The 25,428-nt window shown below is 35.1% G+C and overlaps 1 protein-coding gene across 1 annotated transcript in view; it reads right to left on the bottom strand.

Annotated features, from left to right (window-relative positions):
- The window catches only part of CLCA2 (chloride channel accessory 2), a 32,763-nt gene extending 11,766 nt beyond the window's left edge, over window positions 1-20,997 (bottom strand). Inside the window, 13 exon segments of the mRNA XM_023528132.1 lie at window positions 259-384; window positions 2,435-2,659; window positions 4,081-4,187; window positions 5,012-5,189; window positions 6,242-6,375; window positions 6,378-6,471; window positions 9,901-10,128; window positions 12,125-12,214; window positions 12,216-12,236; window positions 12,238-12,283; window positions 12,535-12,611; window positions 19,799-19,936; window positions 20,812-20,997. Coding sequence (XP_023383900.1) covers window positions 259-384; window positions 2,435-2,659; window positions 4,081-4,187; window positions 5,012-5,189; window positions 6,242-6,375; window positions 6,378-6,471; window positions 9,901-10,128; window positions 12,125-12,214; window positions 12,216-12,236; window positions 12,238-12,283; window positions 12,535-12,611; window positions 19,799-19,936; window positions 20,812-20,997 — 1,650 coding nt within the window.
- Window positions 20,998-25,428: the final 4,431 nt, after the last annotated feature.

Raw genomic sequence — 25,428 nt, 5'->3', positions numbered from 1 at the left:
ATCAGTGATTCTGTGAGAAATTGAGAATCTCATAAGATTGGATGAGAAAAATAATTGAATTGAAAGAATTTAAAAGATAAGCATAATATTGATACTGCAGCATCACGACAGCTCTTGAGAACATGAAAAATGACATAACATTCCACATTACCTGCTCCATCATCAAAAAGTTTCAGCGTAACAAGGTGTTCTGTCTCTGGCTCGATTGTAGCAGTTACATTTGCATAAATCATCATGGGATGGGGAAAGTGGGCTGGCTCCTTCTACAAAGGCTTCCATGATAGCAGGAGGCATGGCTGAGTGGGAGGCGTGAGAAGTCACTGTCATTTTCAAGGCTTGAAGAGAATGGTGGGTATCATTCAGTGTGTAAGTCCAGAGCCCGGACTGCAAAACAAAGGCTTTTTATTTTGTCGAATGTGAAGAAAAAAAATCAACCCTTAATTTTAAAAGCATAAATCTAAGCTCCTTGGGTTTTGTTCTTGTTTCGTTGATGTTGCATTTTCTAAATTACTACAAAAGAGTGTCAGGAATAGTAATATTGGCTAAGTGATAACTAAATTCAATATTTACATGGCTCTCAGAACATAACCCATTTATAGTGTTAGGTACCTCTTTAGGGAATTACACCCTGAATTTATTTGTGGAGAAGGGCACATCTTGATTCACATTTTAGAAGATATAGATAACAGTGTTTCAAAGCTTCAGGGTACTTTGCAACTATTAATCAGAGCCCCTTCGACCAAAGGGAGGTTCAATATTTTTATTCCTTTTATATAACAAAGAAACTTACAGCAAATTTCAGTGACCAATTATGATTTATGTGGATAACCTGGACTAAAAGTCAACAGTATCTTTCCTTCCCTCCACTCCCCACTCACCACCTCCAATGCCCAGAAATATCAAGCAACAAAACCCATATACACTACTAGGGACCAAGAAAAGGAACACTATTTTTAATAGGTCAGGATTTTACAATGTCTACGTTGAATAATTTCTAGAAATATTGCTAAATACCATTCTCTTTTGCCTAGGCTGCCTGGGGGAAAACCGGCAAAAGAATGTCTGAAAGAAAAACGTTTGAACTACAATGTAGCAGAAATTCATTCTTTTGATTAAACTGTACATAAATACTCCTTTTTTCTTCATTCCTGCGGCTGTTCCTTCTAGAATCCTGAAAGAGGAGGAACACAATCGAGCAGGAGGAAGAAGAAAGAAAACAATAAGTTACTGTGTGACTCAGTATGGAAAGTTAAGGTGCCACCACAACTTACCCAGCCTTCTTCACTGGGATTCATATGTTTTACCATTTTCCAGTGAAGTCACAATGTAAGCATCAAAATCATTGATTGATTGATTGTAATGATAACATTAATAACAGATACATGGCTGGAACTGCCGCATCAAAAACTTCTCCATGAGTGTAGTAAGTCTTTCAATAGAGGGCACCTAATTTAGACTAAGAGGTTGGGCAAGGGCAGCAAGAATTGGATAAAATGTCCTTGGTTCTTATGCACAGGTATGAAAAGAACGTGATGAGTTTGGAGAAAAGTTAAGTAGGAGCAGAAGCCAGGGTATTTGGGACAAGGGTTAAGAGATAAGCTTGAGCAGAAGCCAGAGATAAGCTTGGACTTGGTATATAAGGGTAATCACATAAATCTTATCCTGAGACCACCAAAGGGTTTCAAATAGGAGACAGATTTGATCCAATTTGTGCTTCAAAAGGATCACCTGATAACGGTGATGAATGGATTGGAGGGATGCTAGCTCAGAGGCAGGGAGGCTGAGCAAAGGCTGTTTACAGTAATCAGAAGGGAAGGAGGGCCTCCAGTGTCAAGGAGGGACTGCATTCAGGCAGTGAAAAAGTGGATCTGATCAATTCATCACCCTGCCTAGAACATTTTCTGGTTCCCTTTAGTATTCAAAATCCTGCTTCCTTTACTGCTATACAGAGCTCTTGCTAAACAGGCTTTGGCTCCTGTTTATCTGTCTAGCCTCAGCATGCCCTCCACTTTTCTTCTACTAAATCTCCACATTACATGCTACTTGGTTGTTCATCCACAGCAAAAACTACTTGTAATTTTATGAAGAGCCATATTCTTTTTCTCTGAATCTTTCTGTGTGCTGTTCACTCTGCCCAGAATGTCAAGTGTATAGATAAGTATTCTATGTGGATTTTGTAAAGAAAAGTAAGCAAAAAGATTATTTTTACTACATAAATATTAATTTCTACCGTTGAAGTGAGAAGGCTTTGGTATCCATTATTTAAAGTTTTGAACATACCTTAGTTGTTCCCCTTAAATTTTTAACATTCACAAAATGCTCTCATAAATTTAAAGTAAAATTTTGATATATTAGAATGGGATTTCCTTTATACAATGCATTTAATTATGTGATTCAACTAAAAGTCATGACTATATGTTGTCACGACACCTACCTTAGCAGTTCCTGGAATCCAGAGACGAGCAGTCTACAAAGCTTGATTGATGATAAAATTATCTGTGGGATATTTCCTTCCATCAGGATCAAATAATACAATCTCAGGGAGACCACTGGTCCGCCATATGACTAGAAAGGTAGTGTCATTGCCTACATTGTTATGCACAGTCACAGTGCTTTTCAATTGATGGTGAGGTTTAACATTCTCACCTGTACTTTCAAGCTATTCAAGAGAATACATAGGTGAAATTTTCTAGTGTATGCAGAATCATTCCATTTTTTTTCTTAACTTTTGTGACAAAAATGAATTGGAAAAAATAAAAATCATTTAATTCTTATATGTACTATATTTACATAAATCATTTTTCATATAAAAATACTTTGCCAAAGCAAAATATAGTATATTATATAAATACAGTAGATATAAAATATTTTGTTATAGCTAATACAAATGTCAATTTAACAGCATTTAATTATCATGTATTCACAATGGATACAAGTCTGTAAATAACTTTGAAAAATTATATTTATTAAATAAATACATTAGTAATGCATTGTAAAATTGCTCAGACTTGGAATGCATATAAAATTTTATTGGTGGGTGACAGCAAAGACATTGTGGATTATTTGCTAAAATCAGTTTAATGACTGCTGACTACTATGCCACATTCTGTGCTGGACCCTGAGCTGTTGTAGAGGATCAGATTTAGAATAGTCCACAGTTTAGTGGGGTTTAAGACATAAAAACAAGTGGGGAGAGGTGGCCACATTTGCGAACATAAGGCCAATTTGAGCCATATGAATAATATTTTGTTGTTTTTCTTTTACTATTTAAAACATATGTTTTATTTCATATTATTAGAGAAGAAATCACAGAGTAAAAAGATTATTCAGAAATGCCGATTGTAATCTACTCTACAATATATATCGTCATTTGTAATTCATATTTTTTCATTTCTAATGATGGATTCTGGTTATTGCTTTTACTGTGTACATATAATCTTTGTGTTAAATATGTCCTAAGAATTGTTTACTGGCTTCACTGTTCACATGAAGCCATTAACTTGGCAGGTTCACTTACCATCTGTGAGGAGACAGCAGAGAAATTTTTGTTCAGTTACTTTAAAAATATCTTTAAAGTACTCAGAAAGAAGAAAAATGTGGCCCTTTTGAAAACTGGCTTGATTAGAGGAAGTTTTGTGAGCAAAATCAAGTAAATTGTGGCAAAGAGCTGTTTAAGAATTTTTAGAATTTAATGAAATCGTTGATTCTTTTTATATGAGACAGGAGCTTCAGAGAAGTTTTTGAAGAGGCAAAAGTAAAATGGATTCTGATTGATGGAAAGTTATTATGAAACTAAAACTAAATACACTGTTTCTTATTTTCTGGGCCTTACCCCCACAGCACTCCCACCCCACCCCCATTTTGAGCCAGGAGGAAGGAACAAGCTCTGTTTATAGATTTTGAAAAGTTGAGTAGCAATTACAGAAAATGGCTCTTAGGGCTGAGAATTACAAATATGTAAAAATAAAGCCTGGCTCTGGTGATGCCATAAAGCATGTAGGCAGTTTACTTAATTCATCTATATCTCTTTCTCCCTCACCTCAATCTCAACTGTAAGTATAACACTGAGGAAATTCTGACTTGCAAATGTTATTGAAAAATATCTCCAGTTCCAGAGGAGATTCTACTGAAAACATCAGTTATGCTATTGGAGTTTGATTTATCTGGAATAAAGAACTTTAAACTTCCTGAAATACATAATCAGGATGTTAGCTAATAAAATGTATCGAATAAAACAAAAAATAAAAGTTAATCTTTTTCCAACAACGTTTCTTTGCATAAGAGGGTTAGTTTGGAGGAAGTAGGAGCTGTGCTTCACTTGCTTTGCATGGCACTCTGTACAACTGCCTGGTGAGCAGCACAAAGGGAGTGGTTTTGTTTGTTCTCTTCATGACTGTAAGGTTAGGATCTAGAACTGTACTTCATAGGTGGTAAAAACTTAATAAATATTTATTGACTAATCTTTTAATGAAAATAATTCTTAGATAATCTAGGTTAATTACTATCTACATTGCTACATATTTACATTTACATTCTGAAAATATTGTTTTAAAAAATAATTCAATAAAACCTATCAATTTTCAATTCCGCATACCCATTTTTATTGAATATAAAGACTATGAGACAAAATTATTCTGTGCTTCATTTAGAACAAAAAAGGGTATGTATCTTACAATATTGTATGTGCTCTTATAAGTTATTGCATTTAATCCTAAACATATTTTTTAGCTTCCCAATTATACATGATCAGGTTGGTTTAACAAAGAAATTATAATAATATTATTTTCATTGGATATATATAATTGGCACCAAGTAAAATGTAAAAAAAAAAAAAAGTCATCAAAATTTAGGAAAATTTTAGCAATGATTTTGTTTTTTTCCTTATGAAAACATTTTCTATTTCCATTCAGCCATGTAATCTCTTGACATAACCTAGGTTTCATGGTTATGCTTTGAATATTCAAGTTTAAAGCAAATGCTCTAAAATATACATTTTTAGAAATTTATTTACCTGTAGTATGTGATAATTCCTTCAGGTTTTCGACTGCAGATGAACCCAAGGCAATGGTATGAATGGTTGAACCACTGCTGAGCACAGTGGTTAAGCAATTGCCAATGTGCTAATCATTTCCACTGATCGCTAATATCATCACAGAGCCATAGGCTTTTCCATTCAGTTTTTCGACCACCTGAACATAGAGTATCAGTTGTTTAGAAGGAAATGTAATTCAAATTGTCTTACTGAGCAGAAAAATTCATTCTCTTTCCAAATTACTCACCAGTTAGGCATATGCCTCTTTGAGGTACTCTATGGCTCCCTGTACTTCGTGCTCTTTCTCATTCAGTCTGCAGCTCACCCCATCACAGCACTTGTCATCCTACATACTACTGCTGATTTGCTTGTGGACAGGGACTCTTTCTGATCCAATTGCCAGGATATGCTCTTAGTTTAGAATACTGGCCATCGTGGAGAATATGAGGGAACAATATTGTCTGAGACCTGGCTTCTGAGATCCAGCAATGAACAACAAGGGGTCCTAGAACAGTAGTTCTCAACTGTGAATATACATAAGAATCAGACGGGGAGCTTTAAAAATGTTATGACCAGGCCACATCCCAGATCAACACTCTCTGGGGTTGAGACCCAGGCACTAGGATTTTTAAATTCCCAAGTGATTCCAATGGGTAGCTCAGGTTGGGAAATACTTATCTCTAGGCAGCAACAATTTTAATTGATGCGTTTTGCTTGCTACCAGATGTTTGACTCATGACTGCATCCCAAATGAACTCTATCATTCCTGAAACATACCTCTGGCCTTAATTGAGTCTCATACGTGTGAGGCCTAGTATGAGTGTAGGCAGGAGACAGATATGCTGATTTTGACTAGAAAATCGAAGAGTAACCATAGCCACAGCTGGGAATTGACAAGGTCAGAGTCAGAAGGTGTCCAGATGATGATGAAGTTCCCCAGCTTAGGCCACTGTTTTCATTCATTTACTCATTCCTTCAACAAGCAATTATTAAGCAACTATTACATGTCAGGTACTTGGTTAGGCACATGCGATACAATAGTAAACAAAACATGGTTCCTTACCTTAAAGATAATCCATCATTACTCTCCTGTAGTTGAGGCTGTTATAAGCACACTATAACAGATTGCCCCTAATCGGGAGCAACTCAGATAAAAAATGAGAGAAAGAAAAGTGATGGTGATCTGAGACTTGGGTTGCTCTACTGTACCTCAAATCCTTTCTTAAGCCCTGAGCAGATGCTAGTTTCTGCTTCAGCTGACACAGTGGCAGGCAGATATGAAACTAGTAACTTTTAGGCATCATCATTGTTAAGTTGATGTAGCTGGGCTCTGACCTCTCCTTGCTGTCGAAACTAGCAATGCCCACAAAGGTATGAATTTCAGCAATCTGCATCAAGTAAAATTCTGCTGCTTGTTACAGTCAAAGAAGTCTGTCCGCCTATGTCCCAAAAAGGGAAAAAGAAAGGTAACAACATTTGGTTAGTAGACAGAAGTATGACTAAGTAACCTAATAAGCAAATATCTCTGCCAATTCTTTAGAGATGTTGAATTGTAATTTTTTGAGTTGTAGAGAATGATACAATGAAAGAATATTGCTCAATTAACTGTAAGCTCAAAAATGAATGATTTTCTGGGAGGAAAAAATGGTTTGGAATTCTGTTCCCAATAAGTTGTTCATAATTACCACTCTCTGAAAATACATATCCCCACTATTTCTCTTCAACTCGAAATTCAAATATCTGTAGAATATCTGTACTTGAGATTATATTTGTAGCTGCTTCTTTTAAAATTTAGTCTGGGTAGAGAAAACTGCAAAAAACCTTATGGTAGAGAGTAGCAGTCAGAAGTATCTATCTTGGCACTATCCTCTGTTATAATGATCATCTTAGGCTGGGCACTTTATCTGTAAGTGGGGCCATAATATCATTTTTACTTATTAAAGTAGAATTGCTGTGAGGATCAATTGAGATATGTGTATGACAGTACAGTTAGACCTTGAAGTATTAACCACATATAAAGTAATATGAGTGACCAAGTTTGGGCAAGTGATGCTACTGATTAATTCACTAGGGTTGCTTGTTTTGAAGGCAGCGGACAACAAGCTGAGCTACCACCAGTTCAGTGATATCTGTAGTCTCTATCTACAACCCAGATATCTCCCTTAATATTTTGTATTTTGCACTGCTTAGGGAGTATCACCAGTTTAATGTCCCACAGGTATCCTAAACTCTCTACGCTTTGAATTCATTGCCTTCTTTCCCAAATATTATTTCTCTTACATATTTGAGAAGTAAGTTGAAAGAGTGGATAAAACAAGGACTTTCAGTCTTGCCTTCAAATTTTGCTAATTATGTAAACCAGAGAGAAACTAGTTATCTTTTTTAGCTTCAGTTTTCTATCTACAAATTGGAAACATAGTAAGCACTTAGTAAGTAGTTGCTGTCAACCGTCATCAAGTCATCATTCTCAATCATGGACTTTATTCCCAACTAGTTAAGCCAGAAATCTGGAACTCTTTCATTACTCCTCTGTTACCAGCCTCCATATTCCTGAACAGGTCCTAGCAATTCAATGTCTTCAATTTCTCTCAAATTCATACCATCTCTCCATTTTATCTATCACTTCCTTATAGCCACCCAATGTTAGTTAGAACCATGCCAGTTGATGCACTTTCCCTAAACAAATCCTTCTAATTTTGCCTCTCAGTCACTGCACATACTCTTCCCTACTCTGGAATATCTTCCCTTTACTTCCCTCATTTCACCCAACCTAGCAAGTATGTTCTTATCCTTCAATATTCAAGTCCAAGTTCACCCTTTCTTCTACAGCACTAGATGCGGCCCCACACCTCTGTTGGACTTCAATACTGTATTGTATTTATTTGCACGTGAGTGTTATGTCTCCTTTATTAGACTGTGAGCATTTCAAAGCAGAGACCCTATTCTGTCATTTCTGTATCCCCTAAGCTAGCACAGTATGGGTACCTGATAAATAAATGAATTGCCATGATGGCTCAATGACGTATTGTCAGGAAAAGGGAGGGAAGTTTACTTTGCCATGAGTTTGTGACTTTAGGCTTATTTCTCTTCTGCTTCTTTCAGGTCTTCACTCAAGTACAACTATCTTTCCCTTTCACTCAATCTGTTCTTGCTCAATAGAGGCAGATAGCTAACATAAATTACCCTGAGACCATATTTGAGAAGATTATACCATAGTTAACTGCAGGTAGGCAAGATTACAAAATTACCCAAAAGCTAAATGTATTTTAATATTTTAGAGATAAACTAAAAATAACAAAATTTCCAAGACTACTGATCCAAAGAATGCAAAGGAATAAACTGTCTCTTATGACAAATACTATAATAAAATAGCTACCACTTATGAACCCGAAACTTGATATTCATTATCTCATTTTTTCCCTTCAACAACCTTATGAAATACATAGTGGTATACTAGTAAATGTTTAAAAACTGGCTTCTGGGGCGTGTGTGTGTGTGTGTGTGTGTGTGTGTGTGTGTGTGAGAGAGAGAGAGAGAGAGAGAGAGAGAGATTGAGAGAAATACTTTGATTTGTTGCAGTTAACAATTTCTGTGGCATAAATACTCCCACTGAGTCAGGTTTCAAACTGTCAATGTGATGTCATTAAATTCAGTTGGAGAGAGATGCAGACCCATACAGACACAATAGACCAGGAATAACCTCAAGAGCATAAATCAGGGACCAGCAGACATTTTCAGTAAAGGGCTAGATAGTAAATATCTTAGGTTTGGTGTGCAATATGTTCTATGTTGCAACAACTAACTCTGCTATACTAGTACTAAAGTGGCCATAAATAATATGTAATAATATGAGCATCTAATAAAACTTTATTATGGACATTGAAATTTGAATTTTATATAATTTTCAAGTGTAATTAAGTATTATTTTATTTTTTTCTAAACCATTTAAAAAGTAAACCCATCCTTAGCTTGTAAGCTATGCCAAAACAGGTAGGGGGCCAAACTTGGCCCATGGCTGTAATTTATTGATTCCAGGCATAGATAATAAAAAATAGTAGAAAAATAATTAGGAAATAATTTTTGAAGATTTTTACATTTGTTTTAATATATTTTATTTAGTTATAAGTCTATATGGTATAATGACCATGTTTAACAAGTGGCTTGCAAATTTCCTAAAAATTTAACAGTTGACTCTCACGAGCCAGTATGATCTGGTTCTGTCACAACACTGAAAGTAGGTATTATTTTCTCTATTTTACAGATGAGAAAACTAAGTTTCAGAGAGGTTATTTTGCTCTTGATTATACAAGACAGTAAGTGAATGAGCCAGAATGTAAAGCATATCTGTCTGAGCTCATAGACTAAGCCTTTAACCATTATCTGAGAGTTCTGGAGTTTTTGAGAGTGGGTTTCTGGAAAGCTGCTAGATTACTAAATGACTGAGATATGATTTTCTGCCTGCAATAATATGGAAAATATACACATACTGGATATGCACACTTGCTGCAAATTCATAGTTTCTTACTTTGACCAGAGATCTTTACCAGTCAGTAGAATGTGGCCAGGTAGAAGCCTTTTGTTACATGTTTGAATTTTGTAAAAAAATCTTGTTTGTTAGAAAACGTTGCGATTGGTAACAAAAGAGAAGGTTAGAAATTATCTGTAGGTTTCGTTTATCTGCATTATCTCAATTTCTGAGGCATACTCTGAATTTCTTCCTTCTATCCTCAAGAAAAAACGATGTCCATGGCTATTCCAAACCTTTGGCCTCCCCTTCCTTTGCTCTTACCCTCTGAAAATAAAAAGAATTGAAAACTTATAGAAAAAAATGATGAGTATTTTACAATCATTTTGATTCAAAATGTTACCTCTGCCATCTTGCTGGGCACATTCAGCACTAAACAGACCACTTTCTTGTCAGCCTGTATAAGGGAGAATGTGGGAGGAGGTGGAAGGTCAGTCCCATTCATGGGAAAGCTGTTATTGAAGTCAGCAGAGTCTGAGATCACATTCCATATACTTCTGAGGCTGCACATTTGGTTCTGTAGGTTTGGAGTTTCTTGGTTATCGGTGCTTGCATTACAGAATTCAACCACCTAGAAAAAGAACAAAGCCTACCTGATAATAAAGGCTCTCCCTTCATACTAGACATATTTCTCATTCTCAAGCAACTAAAGGTAAAAGAAAAAGTGAGCTGAAACATGGGAAAGCAGTGCCACAACAATGTCTTTCTTTACTTCAAGAATGACATCAAATTTACACCTAATCTTTGGCACTCTTTACTTCAACACTGGCACCTTATGGTAATGAGATTAAGCTCTATTAAAGCTTATTTTCACTTGGATAACAGAGAGCAGACTCTATATAATCTTAGTCTTAAAAACAAACATAGAAACAAACACAAAAAAGACCCACAAAACGATCTTCAACTTTCCTTAGCATGATATTTTGTTAAAGAAAATACCCCAAGAGATGTTATTTTGGTCAGCCTATTTCTTGAAATCATATTTAATGACCACTGCACCTTTATTAATCAGTCAACATATATTGATCTAGTTCAAATATTGATCTCTCTAAGAACAGGATAAGGAGAAAACCAACTTAAATCTACTTCCTGATCTTTCTCTCCATTTGGAAATGTAGATATAATTGATTTAATAAAACTAAACCTATGTCAACATCCCTTTTAAAGGTATACTTTGCATTGTGAAGTAATGTGCTACTATTTCCAGTGGCTATGTTCCTACAAAACATATATATAGAGAGGGAGATGCTTCCTGCTAATGGAAACATGGGTTCTTAGAGCTAGAAGAGTCCCTTAGTCTCATCTCTAATTTCATAGAAGAGGAAGCCAAAGCTTCAAAAGGTTAATAATTGATTAAGGGCAGTTAATAATTGCTTAGTAGGATGGGAACGCAGGAGTAGAACCTGTTTTTTTTTTTGTTTTTGTTCTTTGTTTTTAATTCCTTTCTCAATGTTTCATGACTGTGGTTGAGGAATTGTAAAGCTTAACTGACTGGATTTAATGAGCAGGTCTTTCAAAGGGTCACAAAGACAGCACCTATTACAAACAATGTGAATGAAATACATGGAATTAGATTGACTTCAGACATTAAAGCTATAAATTTAAAACATAATGAATCAGGCCTAGATATATGAAAAATTGCTTCAAAGTTACAAAATGACTCCTACCCTTGACTAAAACTAGACTGAAGAAAAAAGTTATCTAAAGAAAGAATGTGTCAATCCAAGAGCCATTGGTCAACTCTGGAAGCAGAAAACTTCACAGAGGCATGTGCTCACAGTACTCCAAGCTCTGTGGAGAAGAGGTGGCTCACAGACTGGGCCTTTAGGTTTTTGTAGAGATAGATACATATATCTAGTCATGAAGGCTTATGCCGCTAAACCTCTGCATCACCTAAAAGTCCCGTCTTTCTGATCCCATGCTCTCAGAGCAGGCTTCTGGTGACAATTTGGCTGTTCTTCAGAGAAAAAATGAACTGGCCTGAGGAGGCAAGTATTGGATGCTTATGACACAGTATTCTTTTTGTTCTGTATTTATAGACTAGTCTCTTGTTAATTAGTGTGGATGCTAACAAGGTTGAGTTTCTAAACCAGCAAAGCTAAGGGTTACTTGACTTCCCTTGGTAGCACCTGACTTTTCAAGTTCTAGACTATGCAAACAAGAGAAAAAGAATTAGAAAGTGAAATTAAAATAAGAATGGATTACTATCTCAAATGAGAGAAACATCATTATGTGCTCTATCACTCTCATTAACCCAGTATATTTTCTTATGAAAGGATACAAGAACACAACAATTTATTTTGAGATCTATAGGGCTCCCCTTGTTAAATAATCCCTGGAAAGCAAATAATCCCTTTTCTAAAAGAATCTATTTTAAGTGATCATCTTCGGGTCCTCAGTTTTCTTTTTTTTTAATCTGTAAAATAAAAACTAGATGAACTCCAACGTCCCCCAAACTCTAAAACATAACGAATCTTATCTTTCTGTTTAAATACTTAAAACATATCAGTCTATCTTGGGAAGAGATGAAATCTTGTAGTAGTTTATCATTCCAAGGCAATACTTACAGAAGATAAACTTTGCATGAACGTTATTGATGCAATTGCATTTTGGATGCTATTATATATAAATATGCATCCTTGGAAAAGCTTACTAATAAATACAATTTTCTTGGAGGCAAAGGCTTTTTTTTACACACAAACATGCTTGTGATATCAGATGAACACCTAAAAATAGAAAGAAAAATTGAGTCTATTTTAGATATACTTGTGTTTTTTTTCTTCACTAGCTCATATAATAATTAGTTGCAAAGATCGTAGCTTGCTAGACACACATAAAACATTTTTTAAAGAACTCTGTTAAGATTGTTCATCAATTTAGAAATGTACTCCACTTTATTTTAAAGAATTTGACCTTGATGAGGAGTTCTGTATTGCCAAGGGCTTTAACAACTAAACAGAGTTGAAGTAAAAGTTACCAAGAAATCAACATGAACTTTTGGAGGTCCAAGGAAGAGCATGACTGGCAGTATCCTGAATCTCTGAGCACATTGCCCTTGAACATTAGAGGAAGTAGAGAATGAATATGTAATGGTGTTATTTAAAATAATTCCTTTCTAAATAAATAATCTCAAATGCTGTCAACGGGAGTGAAAAACAATATAACCTTTAGGAAAGGAATCAGTCAATAGCTACCAAAATTACAGCTGAGGGTACCCTTTGACCCAGTAATTCTTGGAAGCTATTCAGTAGATTTACAGATCTGCCTGTATACATGAGAAATGACTAGACAGATAGACAGAGAGACAGCCTTCTATTTAGCTTCATATAGGCCTATAATTTCAGGATTTGGAGAAAAGGAAAGAATCACATTTAAGTATAATGTAGTGAATGTTTATGTCCCCCCTAAATGCCTATGTTGAAATCTTAATTCCCAAAATGATGGTATTAGGAGTTGGGGCCTTTGGGAGGTGATTAGATCATGAGAGTGGAGCCCTCATAATGTGATTAGTGACCTTATAAAAGAGACCCCAGAGATCTCCTTTCTTCTTTCTGTCAGGTGAGGACACAGTGAAAAGATGACTGTTTATGTACCAGGAGGTGGGCCCTTGCCAGACACTGAATCTAACAGTGCCTTCATCTTGGACTTCCAGCCTCCAGCACTGAGAAATTTCTGCTGTTTATAAGCAACCCAGTCTATGGTATTCTGTTAGAGCAGCTCAAATGGACTAAGACACCAAATAAGCAAAGAAACCTTTCCTATTCCTCAGTCTGTGTTATCCAAGCATGCCTGCTTTTTTCTTGTAAGTAATTCACTAATTCAGCCTTACAAGAAATGTTAAAGGGATTTCTTTAAGCTGAAAATAAATGGCACTAATTAATAAAAAGAAAATATACAAAAGTAAAAATATCACTGGTGAAAGTGCATGTATAGTTGATTAATCACTTATAAAGCTATTGTGCAGTTAAAAGGAAAAAATAGTAAAAATAAAACTACAATAATTAAGGGATACATAAAATAAAAAGTTGTAAAATGTGACATCGAAAACATAAAACATGGTGAAGGGTGTAAAAATGTAGTTTTAGAATGCATTCAAACTTAACTTACTATCGATTTAAAATAGACTGTTTTATAGATATATGCTGTTCTATGAGGGCCTAATGGTAACCACACACAAACACCAAAAACCTATAGTAGATACACAAAAGATAATGAGAAAGGAATGTAAGTATAATACCAAATAAAGTCATCAAAACACAGAGAAGCGAACATAAGAAGAAAAAATGAACAGAGAAACTACAAAACAGCCAGTAAAAAAATTAACAAAGTGGCAGTAAGTACATATCAATCAATAATTATTTAAATGTAAATAGACTAAATTCTCCAGTCAAAAGACATTGGGTGGATGAATGTATAAATAAACAAGACCTACTTATATGCTGCCTATAAGAAACTCACTTGAGATATAAGGAGACACACAGACTGAAAATGAAGGGATGGCAAAAGATGTTTCATGCAAATGGAAACCGAAAGAAAGCTGAGGTAGCTATACTTGTACATGACAAAAAGACTGTAAAACAAAGATTGTAATAAAAGACAAAGAAGGGCATTACATAATGATAAAGAGGTCAATCCAGCAAGAAGATGCAACATTTGTAAATATATATACACCCAACATAGGAGCACCAAAATATATAAAGAAAATACTAACATATCTAAAGGGAGAAATTGCCAGTGTGAAATAATAGGAGAGACTTTAACACTCCATTTACATCAATGGATGGATATCCAGACAGAAAATCAATAAGGAAACATCAGTCTTAAAGGGCACTTAGATCAGATGAACTTAATAGATATAAACAGAACATTCCATTCAAAAGAAGCATCATATACATTCTTCTTCAAGTCCACATGGAACATTCTCCATGATAGGTCATGTTAAGCCACAAAACAAGTCTTAATAAATTCAAGAATATTGAAATCATATCAAGCATCTTTTTCAAACACAATGCTAGGAATCAATTACAAAAGAAAATTGTAAAAAACACAAATATGTGGAGATTAAACAACATGCTACTGAAGTACCACTGTATCACTGAAAAACTCAAAAAAGAAATGAAAAAAATACCCAGAGAATGGAAACAGGAATCTAACATCTAATAATCTATGGGATGCAGCAAAAGTGTTTCTAAGAGGGAAGTTCACATCAATACAAACCTACTTCAAGAAACAAGAAAAACCTCATACAAACTTTCTAACCTTACACTTAAAAGAACTAGAAAAAGAACAAACAAAGCCCAAAGTTAGCAGAAAGAAGAGAATATTAAAGATCAGCTGGAAATAAATAAATAAAAACTAAAAAAAGGAAATATTAATGAAACATCTTCAAAGAGATAAATGAAATTAACAAACCTTGAGATAAACTTACCAAAAAAATAAAATAAGAAATGTAAGAGAAGTTACGAGGAATATCACAGAAATACAAAGGATTGAAAGAGACTACTATGAACAACTGTACTCCAACAAACTAGGCAACCTAGAAAAAAATGGATAAATTTCTAGAAACATATAATCTTCCAAGACTGAATCAGGAAGAAATAGAAAATCTGAATAGAACATTTACTAGAAGGATATTGAATCAGTAAGCAAAACTCTCTGAACAAAGGAAAAATCTAGGACCAGACAGCTTAACCAAACATTCAAAGATTTAATACCGATGCTTCTCAAACTCTTCCAAAAAAATTGAAAAGGAGAAAATGCTTCCGAATTCATTTTATGAGGCTAGCATTACCCTGATAACAAAACCAGATAAGGACACTGCACATTCAAAAACAAAACAAAACAAAACAAAATAAAACAAAAAGAAATTACAGTCCATTATTCCTGATGAACATAGATCCAAAAATTCTTAACAAAATATTAACAAACCAAATTTAACAATATATTTAAAAGACCACGCACCATGATCAAGTGGGATTTATTCCAGGGATGCAAAGATGGTTCAACATCCACAAATCAATGTTATATATCACAATAACAACATGAAGATAAAAATCATATGATCATCAGAATAAATGCAAAAAAAAAAAAAGCATTGACAAAATTCAACATCCATTTATGATAAAAACTCTCAATTAAATGGGTATAGAGGAAACATACCTTAACATAATAAAGGCCATATACAAGAAGCTTGCACAGCTAATATCATACTCAGTAGTAAAAATTTTAAAGTTTTTCCTCTAAGATCAGAAACTAGACAAAGATGCTCAGTGTCACCATTTTATTCAATATAGTATTGGAAGAAGTCCTCACCAGAGCACTTAGGCAAGAAAAATAAGTCATCCAAATAGGAAATGAAGAAGTAAAACTATCACTATTTGTAAATGACATGACACTTTATTTAGAAAACTGTAAAGTCTTTACCAAAAACAAAATTGTTAGTACTAATAAATGAATTCAGTAAAGTTGCAGGATACGAAATTACTCTACAAAAATTGGTTGTATTTCTACACACTAACAATGAACTATCAGAAAGAGAAATTAAGAAAACAATCCCATTTATATTAGCATCTAAAAGAATAAAATACCTAGGAATAAATTAGCCAAACAGGTTAAAGACCTGTATACTGAAAACTATAGGACACTGATGAAAGAAATTTAAAAAGACAGAAATAAATGGAAAGCTATTTTGTGCTCACAGTTTGTAAGAATCAATATTGTTATAATATCTATACTATTCAAAGTAATCTACAGATTCAATGCAATCCCTATCAAAAATCCAGCAGCATTTTTCACAGAACTAGAATAAACAATTCTAAAATTTACATGAAATAACTAAAGACCCTGAATAGCCAAAACAGTCTTGAGAAAAAAGAGCAAAGCTTGAAGTATGCTTGCTAATATCTAACTACACTTAAAAGCTATAATAATCAAAACAGTATAGTATTGCTGTAAAAACAGACACATAGATCAATGGAACAGAATAGAGATCCCAGAAAGTAATCCACACATATATGGTCAATTAATATATGACAAAGGAGGCAAGAATATACAATAGAGAAAGGACAGTCTTTTCAATAATAATGCTGGGAAACTGGATAGCTACCTGCAAAAGAATTAAACTGAACCATTATCTTATACCACATAAAAAATGAACTCAAAATGGATTAAAGACTTGAATGTAATCCCTGAAATGATAAAACTAGAAAAAAACAGGTGGTAAGCTCCTTGCCATTGGTCTTAGCAGTGTTTTGTTTGTTTGTTTGTTTTTGTTATTTTCTTTTTGGATCTGACTCCAAAGGCAAGGGCAACAAAAGCAAAAATAAACAAATGGAACTATATCAAACAGAAAAGTTTCTGTATAGAGAAGAAAACCATCAACTAAACAAAAGGCAACCTACTGAATGGGATAATATATTTGCAAATCATGTATTCAATAAGTGGTTAATATCAAAAATATTAAGAACTCATACAACTGCATAACAAAAACAATCTAATTAAATACTGTGCAGAGGATCTGAATAAACATTTCCTTAAACATACAGACGGCCAACAGGCACATAAAGAGATGCTCAACATACTAATAAGCAGAGAAATGCAAATCAAAGCCACAATGAGATATCACCTCATATCTGTCAGAATGGTTATATAAAACTTTAAAGTTTTATATAATAAAATTGAGTCAGATCAAAATTTTTCCCAAAAGTCAACAATATAAAAATCTGACATTATAAAACAGTATACAATATAATAAAAATATTTGAATAAATTTTAAGAGCATTTACACATCATTGAGAACTGTATTGTAAAATATTACAGCCTTTTGTGAACAACTTTCTGATGGTTATTTCATCAGCGCAAAACAATAGAATGTGTTTCTCATAGCCTTATCTTTTATTCCCATAACCAATAGATTAGCAAAACAATCATTCTATCGAAGTTATATTTCATCTTGTACCTTGACCATTCAATTAGTATTGCTAAAACAATATTTTAAGTCCAAACTAAATATTTATTCAAACAATCATCTATAGAACATAATTTTATATACAATATTGTTTCTTTTATTTTTAGGCAGAAAGATATTACATTGTCTCAGGACTTGCTCTTAGAAGTTAAGTATTTAAGTTTTCTTTTAAGCTGATTTTGGAACAATAGACCTAATATGATCTGGTAAATATATATACATGTATATATGTAATTATCGCTATTTGTACTATGTATGTAATGTGTGTGTGTGTGTGTGTGTGTGTGTGTGTGTGTGTGTGTGTGCCGCTGAATAGAGGAAGATATTTCTCTTTTATTTTTCATAATTCAGTATTGCTTGACTTTTTTTGCAACAAACATGAATTACTTTTATAGTAATTAACATTTATTTTTAGAAAGATAGAAATTCAAGCCAAGGGCTTACCTAGTCTTCATATGGACAAAACCTAATTTTTATTTCTGGAAATTTGTCCTGAAGCAAAAGGGAAAGAGTGCTCTGCATGGGACGGGATACTTAGGCTGTTACATTCTACCTCAGAGACCATAGTAATGCACCTCTTACCTACTCTTCCGAACACTTCTTCCCCATCCCCACCCCTCCACTCGCACTTCCTACCTACATTAGACTATAGGTTCACAGGGACAGGAATCACCATGGTTGTCCTCTGCAGTGTCTAGCATAGCATCTGTACATAAAGATTATTTACTATGTGTTTGTTTAATTGGCATTATGAAGTTAAAGAAGTTGGTATCCATCAGATACATGAACAGCCTTCAATAACTATTCTTTCCTTTAATCTTTCTGTTCAGTCATATTCTCATTTTTGCTTTACTTATCAAGTTCTTCATTAAGATCAGGAGTACTACTGGTTTTGAGGTTGGTTATCTCTAATACTTCTTCATTCCTCAGATGGCCAAATTGGTTAATGAAATCTATATAGATAGCTAGAGACAACGAAGCTTAGTGCAGAGAACACGGTTTTGGGCACCAAATAGACATGGATTTAAATTGCAGCTCTGTAATTTACTAGCTGTTTGACTTGGACAAATTCTTAACTTTATTTGAGCCTCGATTTCCCAATTTGTGATAACAGCGACTAATTTTAGTGTGTGAGGGAATTAAAAAATACATGTAGAATGCCTGGCACTTAGTTGAAGCTTAAAAAAATAGTAGCTCTCTTCTCAGTTTATCCCAGTTCCTCTATCTCTCCCATCTCCATACTGAAGCGTTGTCAAATGCTATCATCTGGTCATAAATCAAATGATTTTAAGAGTCTCTGCAAACTCTTCAGGATACTGGGGCGCCTGTTGGATTACTATATCATTCCATTACTGAGAGAGTAACTTCAAAGGAGAGCTAAGAATTAAAACAGGCTTAGGAAATTTCTTACCAATGACACAAATAAGAAAAAGAGAAATTGTACCCCATGTCCCAGTCCTTCTATTTGAGCTGTAGTTACAGATCTTGAGCCACCCCATTACTGAAGCCCTGAGCTATGTTCTCAATGCCTCTATTTCTGCTCCTACTGGTAGCTGCTGAGGCTCTTGTTCAGTGTAGCTTCAAACAGTCATTTGCCAAAATTATTTAACATTTGTATTTAGCAGGCATATCAGTATGCGCCAGAGAGTATCATGAATGTTTAACTTGATCTACAGCTTATGAGAATCCTTTGAAGGTTGTCTTTTGCATGGAAAAGAAAAGGTAGCCACTCCATTCCTCCCCACTCACTGCCTTCCTTCTGATCAACATACTCCTCAGAAATAGTGTCCTGGACTGGGCATAATGTGAAATTCTACTAATTTATACTCTGGCAAAAGAAGACAGCCATATTTTTATAAGTGTGGAAGGCTTATGTTTCTGTCCGGACATGCATGTTTACTGCTCCTGACAGGATGGGAAATGAAGATAGTCATAATTGTGATTATTTTCTTTACAGCTCATACTCAGTAGATAAAACCAGTTTTTGGTCCTTAATCAAAAATTTCAGGAAGGATTTTGTAAGTTACAAAGGAAAAGAGTTCTTCGGAGAGGCTAACTGGGCAATGATATTTTGCTTATTTTTACTTCATAATTTATACTCATTTATTATATTTTCATATATTTTGTGAATAACAATCTTCCCAATAATATTATTAGTATATTAATATCAATGGTTTGTTTTGCTTAGTTCTCACTTTTAAAGATTGAACACAGTAAATCTTGCTTGTTCTTTTCCCTTGATTTAAGTTGCTTTAATGAAATTCTGACTTCTTACTTTTTCATATGATTCTTGTTTTACTTTGCTCTAATTATTAGCTTTCCATGTGGCAAGTGTTAAAATTTTTATATTTCTGAAAAACACTCTTCTCTTGGTAGCATTAAACAGGTAAAAAGAAGCTTCAGTTATCATTTCCTATAACCAAATAATAGAAAAGCATATTTTATCACTTGTAAATCTTTAATGATTTTTCTGGTTATACTTCAATAAAATAGTAATAAAAAAATAATGCAAATATTTTGAATGAACCATTTCTTTTAGAGACAGCATTAGACTTTGAGAAAAATTAGGAGCAAAATAAACTTCCAATGGTTATCTGGAAGATATATTAGGACACATTGTGTGTCTGGGCTTGCCTACATGATTTTCCCAACTTTGTGAAAGTCTTTTAAGCTTTACCAAACAAATCCTTTCCATGGCACATCTGTAGGCATGTTCAAGACCACACCTTATGATGGTACTAATTTCACTAAAGCATTATCGAAAGAAGGCTTTTAAGTAATGGAACTATGATCCTCCTTTTCTATAAGGTGAAAATAATCAATTATCTTACAGAACATTCAGGTGAAAAGAAAGAATTTTGCTCTTTGGCACTCTTTCCAGACTCTCATTCTTTCTGTCTGAGAATTCTCACCCTCAGGATAGAACCCAACAACGTGATTTTAAATCATGCTTATTTATCAATCAAACACCTTGTCTTCGTTGCCACAATGTATTATTTTTAAAGTTGCTACCCCCAAAATAGTCATGTTGGAAAACAAAAACGCTAAAGTTAATAGTAACCAACAACAAATAAAAGAGGACTAGATCAACAGTCTATGATCTGAGACTATAGAGAATTAGGTGAACAAACTGGCTTGGCCGTAATTATAATTTTTGATGCAATCTTTAAGAAACACTGCTCTCTTTACTGCTCATGCTACAAAGCAGGCAGTGTTGTTAGCTCCTTAAAGGAGGCTACAGGTCTTTTCTAATGGGATAATGGTTTTGACTTCATACTTGCCACTCACCTTTATGTTTGGGATGAGGTTCTGATCCTCGGATACCTGAGGATTGATTGCAATAAGTATTCCATTATACCCATTGTCTTGAAGCTGCACTCTGGTTACCAGTACTAGGAATTCTGCACCTAAGGCAACCAGGAGAGTCACAAGCTTCAGGCTGCAAACAGGACCTGCATTGTCCCTGTGGGTCATGTTAGAGAAGCCTCTGGTTTACTCACACTTGTCCTGCTGGGTACATTGTGCCAGGTTGTCAATGGGAAACAGATAGTTTCTTCTTGAACTTGAAAAGTCCTAGAACTTGTGATGAAAGAGGTGTCTTCTTCACAAAATCTGGAATGGGTCTATCTGAGACCTGCCTTTACAAGTCCTTTTTCTCTAAGCAATGCCATACTTGCCTGTTCTTTGGCTGAGCTTTCTCCTTAATCATGGTTGGGCAAGAAATCTTCCACTTCTTTCTCATTTTCTGTTTCTCAGAGGAAGAGGAAAACAATACAAAAGGAGCTTGAAAGATAGTTGCCTAGCTGGATGGGCTGGAAATCAGAGAATCTGGATTATTCAATCCACTTTCAGTAGAAAAACCAAAATCTGTAGTGATTTTTCTCTCATTACCCTTGATAGCCTTCTCTACCCATCAGCGTAACTAATTCCCCACTGCACTCAAGTCATTTTTTGTTTGTTGTAAGATTCTCTTGTCTGCTCATTTTGAAGATTTGCAAATCCATCCTGTAGTCCTGTTCGTGGGGCCCTTGTGTCAGATAGTCTGGGCAAGCTCTCAGCTGATTGCTAGGGCAGAGGTATCACATATCCCCCAGGGAGGGTCAAACACCAAGATCTTGGATGCCTGTGCAGGTGACAGAGACTTTTCCCTCTCCCCTCGTTGCCTTTTTCTCCGAACCAGGGAAAAAAATGAATTTCTCTTTCAGGAACTCTCTTGTGAGAGCAAGGCTCTGCTTCCTTCAACCTTCCATTTCTCCAATACCTATCACAGGACCTGGTAAATATTTTATGAGTGATTAATACCTGATAATTTCATAATGCTTTAGAGTTTACAAATGTACCCATTTAAATTTCAATTCCCAGAATAGGGATTGCCATATTATATGGTAATTCTATTCTTACTTTTTTGAGGAACCTCCATATCCCAAAAGTTTAAAAACATTTATCCACTAAGATATATGCACCCCAATGGTAATTGCAGCAGCATTATTCACAGTGGCCAAGATATGGAAACAACTGAAGTGTCCTATGATAGATGATTGGATAATGAAGATGTGGTACCTATATACAATGGAGTATTACTTAGCCATAAGAAGAGATTAAATACTTCCATTTGTGACAACAAGGATGAATTTTGAGAATATCATGCTAAGTGAAATAAGTCAGACAGAAATAGTTGCAAACCATATGATTTCACTCATATGTGGGATATAAAACTGAAAGCAGCAAACAAACAAGACAAACAAAAACTCATAGACACAAACAACAGTTTAGTGATTGCCAGAGAGAAAGCGAGGTCGGAGGTAGGTAGAAAAGGGTAGAGGGGGTCAAATATATGGTGATAGAAGAAGATTTGACTTTGGATGGTGAACACACAATGCAAAATACAGATGATGTATTATAGAATTGTACATTTGAAACCCATATAATTTTATTAACCAATGTCACCCCAATAAATTTAAAAATGTCAATTCCCTGATGCAGGTATAATTTTTACTTTTGTTATTCAGTGAAGACACTGAATCTCAGAAAGATTATGAAAATTAGCCAATGGGGACAAGAACTAACATTTATCGTGTGATAGGTTTCATCATGCCTATTTTATGATTGACAAAACTCAGGCTCAGAAAATCTAAGTAATTTTTTCCAGGTTATGTGAGTATTGTCATATTGCTAGAATGAATCCAACTGATTCTAAATTCCATTGTTTGTCACCATATCATGTTCTTTCATGTTCTCAAGAAACTAGAAATGAATTAAGAGCTGCAACGTTGAAGAAAATTTTTCTCCTACTGTCCTTCTCCTTGAAACCTCTTCTTCTCTCATTGTTTCTCATCTGCTTTTTCTTCAAATCCCACATCTGGTCTGAAGCCTGAGCTGAGCTCCCCAACTAGGTCAACCCTGCTTTCATGCTTTAATAGAATCAGATCCCTCTCTTTTGAAGCATGATTATGGTTACAATGTCACATTCATATTGTGCAAATGGTTGTCTGCTTCCTGCTGAAGAGCATAAGAGATCTTATGTTTTGATCACCATCTTTTCAGTACTTAGCTTAGTAAACTCTCAAAAACGATTCGTTGAATGAATAAATGACTAAATGAATGGAGTCAAGAGAAGTAAATAAAAGCCACATTATTATAGTGTGACAATACTCTTCCCTCCACCCCCATTTTGAATGTTTTGCTTCTAGAAGTTACCTTTTCTGTTCTAGAGCAGTTTCCGTCTTGCTTCTTCTTGACAGATAACACTTGGGTATTGGTGCTCCCCTGGATGTGGAGGAGAATGGAATGTCACCTGTCACCACATGGCTGCCAAGGCTGCTCACTCTTCAGTTCAGAGGTTAGCTTAGTTATCTTGTCTTCTGGGGCGAATTCCAGCTGTGGGTTTTCCCACTCACTCACAGTATGTCTACAGAGCAGAAGTCCAAAGGTTTGGCAACTCTGAAGGCTTTGCCTGTAACTGTGACTCACTGAATGGAACAATACACTTTATTTTTCAACTTTCTTTGGCAGTTTATTTCTTATGCCAAACTCATGATTTTAAGGAAAGCATTATTCCCGTCAGCAAAGAACTATGCTTAAAAATTAAACTCCTAAGTCACACTGTGAGACTAGCTTTATGTCAAAAATTAGAAAAGAGTTTCTTCTTGCCACCATGAATATTTATATAAGTCGTTCAATGGCTGAGGGGCCATTGAGGACTGACATGCAGCTCTCTTTCCATCTGTTCTTATCAACAGTTACAGTGGCTCCCTTAGAATGTGGCGGTGGAGAATGCTGGCTACAGAGTGCATACAGATTTGTAAAGAACAGCCATAAATAAACAATCTTGTCTAACTTTACCTGGGTTAAAACCTAAACAAGCCACTCAGGCTTTGCTCACCCTGGGCTCAGGGGCCAGGCATGACATCCATTTCTGTCTATCTGCTTTCTGCTTTCTTGTCTCTGGAACCCAGTGCCTAGGTTTGGCTACTTGATTGGACTCCACTTTCATTATCTGTTCCTTACAGGATTCGCAGTCACTGACCGATTCTCTTAGCAAGTCTGGGAGTCACATTCACTCCTGAATGCCTTTCCCACCACCTCTGTTCTGACCTACTCTCAGCAACTAGACTTGGGGCCAGGCCAGTATGAAGATCTCTCCTTACTGCCTTCCCCGTTGGCCAGGTTGACCCCAAAGGAGACAAAACTAAAAAGCAGGAGAAAACTGACCTAACTAAATTACTTAAAAGTCATTCTTAAATAGAGTGCCCACTTTTGATAAAGTTTGATTTGAAAATAGAAAGAACAATTGATCCTTTCATTCAAAGAATATTCACTATTTATGTCCATAGATATTATGATATCTAAGAAACGAAATATTTCTGAAGCAAAGAAAAACAGAAATACAATGTTCAAGCATTTATTTCAATGTTGTAAACACTAGAGGAATCTGCTCTGCTTTCATCTACTTTCAAGAAAATAAGAGTTATTCAGAAAAAAAAAAAGAAAAGAAGAGTTATTCAATTTCAGTAATTGAAGAATCTAAAGGACATCTTTGTTCATTGTCTGACTATGCAGTTCGACCTGGCCCCACAAGGCGTCTCAATTTCTTTTCATGGAGTCTGGTGATGGAGACTCACAGTCAAAGGGAGTAAAACATGCAGCTGGTGTCAGAGAAGTCAGGACATTTGACATCTTGAGGTGTCCAAGAAAGTTTTGCCTTTGTTTCAACTCTTGCAGCAATCCCATTCAGAAGAAGAAAGTAGAATCTTGCTGGGCTGCATGACTTACGGGCCGCTTTAGTTTTGAAATGTTTATGAAATAAATCAAAATAGAAGTGAGACAAACTGTAAAGACTAAGAATTAAATAAAATAGAGTTTGCCAAGGACCCAGATGGCACATTTCATACCCCCCTTACCCATTTTCTTCAAAGTTATCCAGTAGCCCCTCTTGTCCACAGTTTCACTTTCTCCGGTTTCCGTTACCCATGGTCAACCTAGGCCTAAAAATATTAAATGGAAAATCGCAGAGATAAACAATTCAGAAGTTTTAAATTGCGCGCCATTCTAAGTAATGTGATGAAATCTCATGCTGTCTTGCTCCATCTCACCTGGGCCATGAATCACTCCTTCATAAAGCATTTCCACACTGTACACACTCCCTGCCCATTGGTCACTTAGTAGCCATCTCGGTTATTGGATCGACTGTAATGATACCACAGTGCTTGTGTTCAAATAACCTTATATTACTTAATAATGTCCCCAAAGCACAACAGTAGTAATGCAGGCAATTCAGATATGTCAAAGAGAAGCTGTAAAGTGCTTTCTTTAAGTGAAAATGTGAATACGGTACAATAAGATATTTTGAGAGAGGGAGACCAATTTCTATAACTTTTAGTACAGTATATTATTATAATTATTCTA

Source organism: Pteropus vampyrus, unplaced genomic scaffold, assembly GCF_000151845.1.
Source record: "Pteropus vampyrus isolate Shadow unplaced genomic scaffold, Pvam_2.0 Scaffold22, whole genome shotgun sequence".
NCBI lineage: Eukaryota > Metazoa > Chordata > Mammalia > Chiroptera > Pteropodidae > Pteropus > Pteropus vampyrus.
Note: the sequence above shows the minus strand (reverse complement) of the source record. Positions and strands in the feature narration are given on the sequence as shown.